Consider the following 9,573-nt stretch of genomic DNA (forward strand, 5'->3'; position numbering starts at 1 on the left):
ACTGCACTGGCAAACTTAATCCAAGGGCATATACAAAAGGCAGTATTTCATTTCAACAATTCTGAGATGTACACTTTTTTCCACAGTTTAATATTTCTGAAATCAGAGTATGTCTTAACAATTGATGTAATATCATAGCACTTTTTAAATGGTACGTAAAATAATATATGATATAATTGATGGTATCTAGTACATCATGACTGAGTTATGTCATTCCAAGAATTCAATTTATCATTTGAACAATTACTCACCACACTAATAAATTAAGGAAGTATATGATAATCTCAAAGATCTGAAAAAGCATTTGATAAAATTGAACATCCTTTCAATGATAAAAACCCAAAAAGAAAAGTCAAGAATAGAAGGGAGCTTCCTTTGCACTGTAAAAAACCCAATAGCAATTATACTAAAAAGTGAAACCATTCCTTTGGAGATCAACACTGTATTGATGGTCCTAACCAGCAGACTAAAGCAACAGAAATAAATAAAAAATATAAAGACTATTGGGGCGCCTGGGTGGCTCAGTGGGTTAAAGCCTCTGCCTTCAGCTCAGGTCATGATCCCAGGGTCCTGGGATCGAGCCCCACATCAGGCTCTCTGCTCAGCAGGGAGCCTGTTTCCCCCTCTCTCTCTGCCTGCCTCTCCACCTACTTGTGATCCCTCTCTGTCAAATACATAAATAAAATCTTTAAAAAAAAAATAAAGACTATAAAGGAAGGAAGACAGTATCACTACTTAGAGTCTGTGGGCAAATAATCAGAATTAATAAGAAAGTCTAGCAAGATTGATAAAGAAATCCATATAAAAAACCAACTGTATTTCCAGATTCTAATAAATGATTTTTAAAATATACTAATGTTCAATAAATTAAAAGCTTCTGCTCTGTAAAAGACAACATCAAGAGAATTGGAAGACAAGCCAGACTGCAAGAAAATATTTGCCAAAGACACATCTAATGAAGGAATGTTATCCAAAATATACAAAGGACTCTTTTTTTTTTTTTTTTAAAGATTTATTTGAGAGAGAGCACCTGCACACATGGTAGGGGAGGGGCAGAGGAAGAAAGAGTCTTCAGCAGACTAAGTGCTGAGTGCAGAGCTGACATGGGCTCCATCTCACAACCCTAAGATTGCAACCTGAGCTAAAACTGAGTTGGACCTTTAACTGACTGTACCACCCAGGTGCCCCTATACATAGGACTCTTAAAACTCAACAATAAGAAAACAAAAAACCTGATTAAAAAATGGCCAAAGACCTTAACAGATGTTTCCCCAAAGAAGGTATATGGATAACAAATCAGCATATGAACAAATACTCAACACCATATTTTATCAAGGCAATGGAAATTAAAACGAGATGCCACCATACACCTATTAGGACAGCCAAATTCCAGAACATGACAACACCAAACACTGGCAAAAATGTGGAGCAACAAGAACTCTCAAACATTGCTGGCTGCAAAATGATACAGCCATTTTGGTAGAAAGTTTGGTGATTTCGTACAAAACTAAAGATACTCTCACCATATGATCCAGCAATCGCAGTCCTTGGTATTTACCCAAAGGAGCTGAAAACTTATGTCCATGCAAAAATCCACACATGGGTGGTTAGAGCAGCTTTATTCATAACTGTCCAACTGACAGTTGAGATATCCTTCCATAGGTGAGTGGATAAACTGTGGTACATCCAGGCATGGAATATTATTCAATGCTAAAAAGAAATGAGCTATCAAGCCATAAAAAGGCATGCAGGAAACGTAAATGTATGCTACTAAGTGAAATAAGCCACACTGAGCAGGCTACATATTGTACGATTTCAACGATATGATATCCTGGAAAAGGCAAAGCCATGCAAAGAGTAAAAAGAACAGTGGTTGAAAGGGTAGGGGTTGGGTGAGAGATGAAAAGGCAGAACACACAGGATTTTTAGGGCAGTGAAAATACTCTGTATGATACTACAATGGTAGATATATTTCATCATACATTTGTCCAAACCCATACAATGAACACCACCAAGAGTAAACCCTAAGGTAAACTATGGGCTTTGGATGATTACAATATGTCAATGTAAGTTCATTCTTGCTAACTGTTGCCATTGTTGCCAGTGGTACTGATAAAGGGGGAGGCTACACATATGTAGGGTAGGGGATATTTGTGTACTTCCTTCCTCAGTTTTGTTGTAAACCTAAAACTGCTCTAAGAAATTAAGGTCTTGGATGCCTGGGTGGCTCAGTTGGGTTAAGCGTCTGCCTTGGGCTCAGGTCATGATCCCAGGGTCCTGGGATTGAGTCCCACCTCGGGCTCCTTGCTCAGCTGGGAGCCTGCTTCTCCCTCTGCCTGCTCTGCCTGCTGCTTCTCCTGGTTGTGTGCACACTCTCTCTCTCTCTCTGACAAATAAATAAACAAATCTTAAAAAATAATTAAAGTCTTAAAGATATATTAGTGCTAATAACTTTTTATGATAGTATCAAAAAATCTAGGAATAAAACAACGTATGTGCAAAATTATTGAAAGCCTTTAAAACTGTAAAACTTATTTTTTAAACTTTTATTTTATTTTTTTAATATTTTGTTTCTAAAGATTTTCTTTGTTTATCTGACAGAGAGAGATCACAAATAGGCAGATAGGCAGGCAGAGAGAGAGGAGGAAGCAGGTTCCCCGCTGAGCAGAGAGCCCGAATTGGGGCTCGATCATGACCTGAAACGAAGGCAGAGGCTTTAACCCACTGAGCCACCCAGGCACTCCAAAACTGTAAAACTTACTGAAAGGCATTAAAGAAGACCAAGGTAAATGGAGAACTATACCATGTCCATGGACAAGAAGACTCAGTATCGGGGCGCCTGGGTGGCTCAGTGGGTTAAGCCTCTGCCTTTGGCTCAGGTCATGATCTCAGGGTCTTGGGATCGAGCCCCACATCGGGCTCTCTGCTCAGCAGGGAGCCTGCTTCCTCCTCTCTCTGCCTGCCTCTCTGCCTACTTGTGATCTCTCTCTCTCTCTCTGTCAAATAAATAAATAAAATCTTAAAAAAAAAAAAGAAGACTCAGTATCATGAAAATACAAGTTCTCTTTGAACTGAACTACATATTTAAAACAATTCCAATTAAAATCCAAAGAAAATCTGCCAGTTGCCAAGTGGATTCTAAAATTTAGGTAGAAGAATGAAGAATCAAAACAAGACATAATAAAAACCAGATACAGGAGAGAACCAAGAAACAGGCACACTCATATTCATTACTACAAACATGGAAACAGGTAAATTAAATATCAGAATGTGAATGGCAAAATTATAAAACTTTAAGAATACAGTATAGGAGAATACTTTTGCTACTCCAGGGAAGTTTATCTTTTTTTTTTTTAAATTTGGCTCCACACCCAGCATGGAGCCCAATGTGGGGCTTGAACTCACGACCCTGAGGTCAAGACCTGAGCTGAGATCAAGAGTCAAATGCTCAGCCAACCAAGAGGTGCCCTTCTAGGGAACATATCCTAAATAAGATAAAAAGGTAGAAGCCATAAAGGACCAGACTGATTAATGAGATCTCATTAGAATTAGAAATTTCATTAAAAAGTATCAAAAAGCTAATACACAAGCTACATACTGGGATACATATAACCAACACAGGATTATTAAATATATAGAACTTGTACAAATCAGTAAAAGGACAATCAACACAACAGAGAAATGAGCAGAAGGCTTTAAGGCAAATTTCTAAGACAAGGAAACCAAATGGCCAATAAAGTCATGAAAAGATGTTTAATTTCATCATTAATAGGGCAATGAAATTTAAAACCACAATAAGTACTATTTTACATACCATTTCCACCAGATTGGAATCAATTAAGCCTGTCAAAACCAAATGTCAAAACCAACTTTTCACTAGGATATAGAGAAAGAACTCCAAACACACACTGCTTGTGGGCTTGAAAACCAGTGTAATTACTTGTGAAAATAGTTTGGTATTAGAGTAGTGTTGAACACTTACATGCCTATGACCCAGCAATTTTACATTTAGTATCAACCCTAGAAAATTCTTGCCTGTATACATGAGGGCACATGGACAAACATGTTCACAGAAGTGCTGTCTGAACCTGAAAACAAACCTAATGTTCTTCTTTAGTGGGATGCGTAAGTAAACTGCTACTCTCACAGGGTAGAACACTCCATAGGAGTGAAAATGAAAGAATTATTGCTATGTGAAGAAACAGAAATTAAACTCATGAACATGAACATAATATTGAGTGGAAAAAGTCAGAAAAGGATACATGCACTATGATTCAATTCATGTAAATTTCAAAGACAGGCAAAACTAAACAATATGTTATTTGAGACTATAAACAAATATAGTAAAATGATAAAGAAAAGCAAGGAAAGATTGAACCCAAATTCAGGATACTAGTTACCTCTTAATGAGTGAGGGAAGAGAATGGGATTAGGGAAGGGTGCACAGGACACTTCAAAGGTAATGGTAATATTCTATTTACACTGGGTGGTAAGCACGTGAGTGTTCCCTGTATGGTTAGTCTTTGCATCTTATATATATAATATAGATTCTGTTGTAACTACTCAATATTTAATTAAAGACAATTTTAAAAATGAATTTGTTGGCCCAACAGTTTTTCCAATTATAGAGACAGTGAGAATATATATATTTTTAAAGATTTTATTTATTTTGTCAGAGAGAGAGCACAAGCAGGGGGAATGACAGGCAGAGGGAGAAGCAGGCTCCCTGCTGAGCATGGAGCCCAATGCGGGACTCAATCCTAGAACCCTGGGATCAGACCTGAGCTGAAGGCAGTTACTTAACCAACTGAGCCATCCAGACATCCTGAGACAATGAGAATATTAAAAACAAGGGGGAAAGTCCCCTGGGTAATAAACAATAAAAGAATGCCAAACAAGAGCTTTTTCTTACTAAACACCCACCTGTGGCACACAAAAAGCAGTTCTTTTTCTTTTTTCCTGCTTTGCAGACATTGACAATACTCAGCAGGCGTTCATCATTTGGTGTAAAAATGTCTCTCTGTAATGCATGCTTGATTGCTGTCATTTTTAATCAGCTGAAAAAAATTGAGAGTATTGATATTAAGCTCATTCTCAAAATCATTCTATCTCATATTGTTCCATTTATGATTTTAAAAATTATCTTATTTATGGCTAGTAAGCATAGGAAGGATGATTTCATACATCAACATACCAACATCATAAAAATAAAAAGTCGTTATGATTGGAAAAGAAATTAGAGAACCAGCATTATCAAATTCCATAATCTTTGAAATGCTACCCATATGATAACAAAAAAATTTTTTAAGAAAAAAAACAAAAAACAAAAAACAAAAACCTATGCTCAACCTTAACATATAAATTTCCTATATTAGGAGCTCTTACAACTTAACAATAAAAAACCAAATAACCCAATTAAAAACTGAGCAAAGGATCTGATTAGACATTTCTTCAAAGAAAATATACAAATGGCCAATAAGCACATGAAAAGATGCTCATGCAAACCAAAACCAAATGTGCTAACTACCACTTTACACCCCCTAGAATGGCTAAAATAAAAAGACAAGTATTGGTAAAGATGTGGAGAAAAAGAACTCTTTCATACATTGTTGGTGATCGTAAAATGGCGCGGCCACTTTGGAAAAACTGTTTGCCAGTTCCTCAAAAGGTTAAATATGAAATTACTATATGACCCACCAATTCCATCCCTAGGTATATACTCAAGGGAAATGAAAATATATGTCCACACAAAAACTTGTACGTGAATGTTCCTAGCAGCATTATTCCCAATAGCCAAAAAGTAGAAACAACTCAGATATTCCCTAATTAATGAACTGATACAACAAAATGAAGTATATCTACACAGTGGAATATTATTTGGCCATAAAAAGGATCGAAGTACTGATATATGCTACAACATTGATGAAACTTGAAAACATTATGCTAAGTGAAAGATGCCAGTTAAAAGACCACATATTTTATGATTCTGCTTACATGAAATGTCCAGACTAGACAAATCCATAAAGACAAAATGATCTGTGGTTGCCAGGGTTAAGGAGCAAGAAGGACTGGTAATGGGTATGGGGCTTCTTTTGGGGTGATGAAAATGTCCTTGAATTAGATAGTAGTAAATGGTTATATAACCTTGTAAATACAATAAAGACTACTGAATTATACACTTGAGAGGGTGAATTTTATAGCATATGAATTATATCTCAATAAAGCTATTATAAAGAAAAAGGTTTCCACTTAACTCCTTTTTCTCACTAAATTCAATACCTTTTTTCAAATATCAACTTAGGCTAAATATTTTTAAAAATCTCTTTTCAACTTTATTTTTAAATATATATATTTATGTGTATATACATATTACTATTTTCCAATGCAAATGTGTGCTATTTCATACATGTGAACTTGCTTAGGAAATTAACTCTGGATAATGGCCACTTTTTTTCTCTATCTCTGCGCTTGGTTCATGCAATTTCCTTTTCCTGGAATTCTCCCCCTCCCGCCCCCCCACCCCAGGAAGCTCCAACTCATTCTTCAAGATCCCACTAAAATATCAACTCTTCTGTGAGGTAGTGACACGCATAAAGAGAATAATCATTTTATACTTCTCAAACATTTCACCTCTACTCTGCTAACATAACACAAACCCTGTTTTCTCATTAGTTGTATTCTATCTCCCATTAAAGATAGCTCTTTGTAAGAAAGGACTATATCTTCTTCATCTTCATATTCCTAGAATTTGGCAAAGACATAGCAGGCATTTCAAAATTAAGCAAAAATGATAGCACCAAATGACACGACAACAATAGTTTCCCTGATTTCCCTTTTCCAACTCTCACATCTGTAAGCGAATGTCTGAGTTCAAAATCTGTCTTATTTTATTCTCCTTTGTCAACATGAAATCTGCTGCCACGTTCTGCTGATTTCCCCTCATCTACATATAGTTTACCCTTCCTTTCATTGCTACCACACTAAACCCAGGTTCACACCAACTATATCCATTTAACACTTCAGTATCTGGTTATCTCTCTGCAAGTTTCCACAATCCCCAAACCCTGTATAAACAAATAATATTAAAACATAGCTTTCATCACAACATGCCCCTGCTCAACATTTTCCCAAGGTTCCCAAATACAGATCTTCCGGTCCAAGCCCTCAGCGCAGTCTTTGCATCTTTGCTTAGTGCTTTTCCATGCAGGGAATATCATCCATCCAAACCCTAATTACACTTCATGGTTTATGTGAATGGATTCAATAATGACTTTAATCCAAACCGATCTCTCCTCTCAATTGCTAGAGCACTTTCTGTATTTACTAAATAATCAAGCACTTGCTGTCCAATTGATTCATGAGACCATCAGCTTGTAGATCTCAAGAATGCTCTTGAAAGAAGAGAGAAAGAGGAGAAGGTGCTCGGGCATAGTTCTGTGTTCTTGCTTAGCAGGTACTCAGCAAATGCCTCTTGAGGTAACCTGAACTGAATAGTAAAAACTGGTCAAATGAGTAATAGTGGCCAACCTTTACCACACAGTCCCTCTTAGGTCAAAAGCAACAATGAGTGCATGGGATATGTAAAGCAAGAGGGGACTGGTTATACCTCATAAAGGAGTTAGGCATAAGGGAAAGCACTATGCCACCCTTTTTCATTCAGCAAATGATGCCTACTAAGTGCCAAGCACTGTTCTACGTTAGAGGTGAATATGACAGACATGTTCAGGAAGACAAGAACATCGTGCCCCAGTGGCATTTACATTCAAGGGTCGAGTCTTTAGAGTACTTTTCTGTAAGTCAGTGAATAAATCACTAGAGATCCTCAAATAAAACTATTTCCCCAGTTTAAGAATCCATGTCTGACCACGTTCCAGAAATAGTGAGCTACTGTTCTCCGTACGGGTTCTTGTTTCCTCAAAATCAGCTGGGCCATTACACTGCGTGACAAAGAGCTTGTCAATCTGAGTGTCCGCGTGGGTCGGGCCCTGTATGCTATCGAGGCAACTGAGCAAGTCAAGCATTGTCATCCAGAAGAGAAAACTGTGCACAGAGACCGGAGAATGCGCTTCAGAGATCTAGAAGAAAATGTGGATTTGGACAAAGAAGGCGGCACTGTCACGTCCTTTTCTCCTGGTCCGCGCCAAACAGCGAATGATCAGGGCCATTTTGCACAAATGAAACCTGCTTCTTATGGGTGAAACAGGGAAGGGATGTGTGGGAATTGTTCTCCCAGCCCCCAGGACAACGAGGAGTTGGCGGATGCTCCTAGCGGACTCTGAGCCTCACCCAGACACAGGGGGAAAGGATGGGAGGCCAGACGGCGGAGAGACAGGTACCCGCCCCTGGACGCGGAGCCAGCAGCGGGACTGAAGCGCCGCCTCAGACCCGGGCACCGCCTGTCTGCCAATCTGTCCACCGCCGCCGGAAGTACTGGGCAGCCACGGCCCAAGGCTTACCGCAAGGCCCGACCGAGCCCGGCCCGTGCCAAGGCGGGTCCTCCAAGAGAGAGACCGGACAGGGCCGCAACGGCCACCGCTCCTAGCCTGAACCCGTCACCTGAGCCGTTCCGCCACCACTTCCCATTTCCGGGCACGTGACAAACCCCACGCCGGAAGTCGACCCCGTAGAAAAGGAAGGAGAGGCGGTGATGGGCGTGGCAAAGCCGTCGCGGTCCCACTGGAGGGGCGTGTCAAGGATAGGCAAGGGCGGGGCCTCTGTCGCTCCGAGACCGCCTTGGCTCCGGGGAATTTGGTGTTGCGTGCTATTACTCTCTTTAGAAGAGTTATTTATTCAGATATTTCCCGCAATTTCATTTAGGAAGCTATCCGATTAAGTGTTTTCTTTTTTTGTATATGTAAAGGTCTGTTAACCCGAGGTCCTTGCTACTTACAACATGGGGAGTTTAAATGACTTAAATCAGAATTTCTGAGGGGCGGGACTCAGACTTCAGTACTCTCAGTATCTTCCGAGGAGAGCCTAAAATGCAGCTACAGTCGAGAACAATTGATGACCTTGACAGTCTAAGTGTGGTTCGCAGACCAGCTGCTTGGGCATCATCTGAAGTTTTTTTAGATACTGCGGACTCTCTGGCTCGCTTCAGATATATTGAATCCGAATCTGCATCTTAACAAAATGAGCCCTATGCACATTTAAGTTTGAGAAGCACAGATGATGCCGAGGTTGCTTTTGCAGGCAGATAATTCATATTGCATGTTCCTGATCCTGGTTTTATGCCAGGCACCTTAACCCAGGTGCAGAGGTGATTCAGACGTGAATTCTATGCTGACAAGTTCACAGGTTGGTAGGTGCAAATACATATAAAAGATACAAAATAAGGGACCAAAGAGATGTGCAGGTGAGATAAGTGTGCTGGGAATTCAAAGGTGTGACTTCTTTGGTCCTGCTCAACACAGTCCTTTGCAGGCATTCTGCAGGGATCCGTTTATGTGTGCATTCAATTTATTTGAACAAACAATGCCATCTCTATACCAGGCATTGTGTCAGGAGCTAGAGATACAAAGGCAGGGATTCCATTCAAAAAGAGGGCACACTCTGATTGGGGAAACAGAATGA

The 9,573-nt window shown here is 39.4% G+C and overlaps 1 protein-coding gene across 3 annotated transcripts in view; it reads right to left on the reverse strand.

The window, feature by feature from the left end:
- Window positions 1-8,571, reverse strand: part of LOC111149010 (exocyst complex component 1) — a 60,335-nt gene extending 51,764 nt beyond the window's left edge. For all 3 annotated transcript variants that reach the window (XM_022505888.1, XM_022505887.1, XM_022505886.1), the window contains exons 1-2: window positions 8,457-8,571; window positions 4,924-5,057 (exon numbers count right to left, since the gene is read on the reverse strand). In XM_022505888.1, the coding sequence (XP_022361596.1) occupies window positions 4,924-5,047 (124 nt within the window). In that variant the 5' untranslated portion in view covers window positions 5,048-5,057; window positions 8,457-8,571. The remainder of the gene's footprint in view (window positions 1-4,923; window positions 5,058-8,456) is intronic.
- Between the last annotated feature and the right edge of the window lie 1,002 nt (window positions 8,572-9,573).

Source organism: Enhydra lutris, unplaced genomic scaffold (genome assembly GCF_002288905.1).
Source record: "Enhydra lutris kenyoni isolate GAN:26980312 unplaced genomic scaffold, ASM228890v2 scaffoldscaffold21, whole genome shotgun sequence".
Classification (NCBI taxonomy): domain Eukaryota; kingdom Metazoa; phylum Chordata; class Mammalia; order Carnivora; family Mustelidae; genus Enhydra; species Enhydra lutris.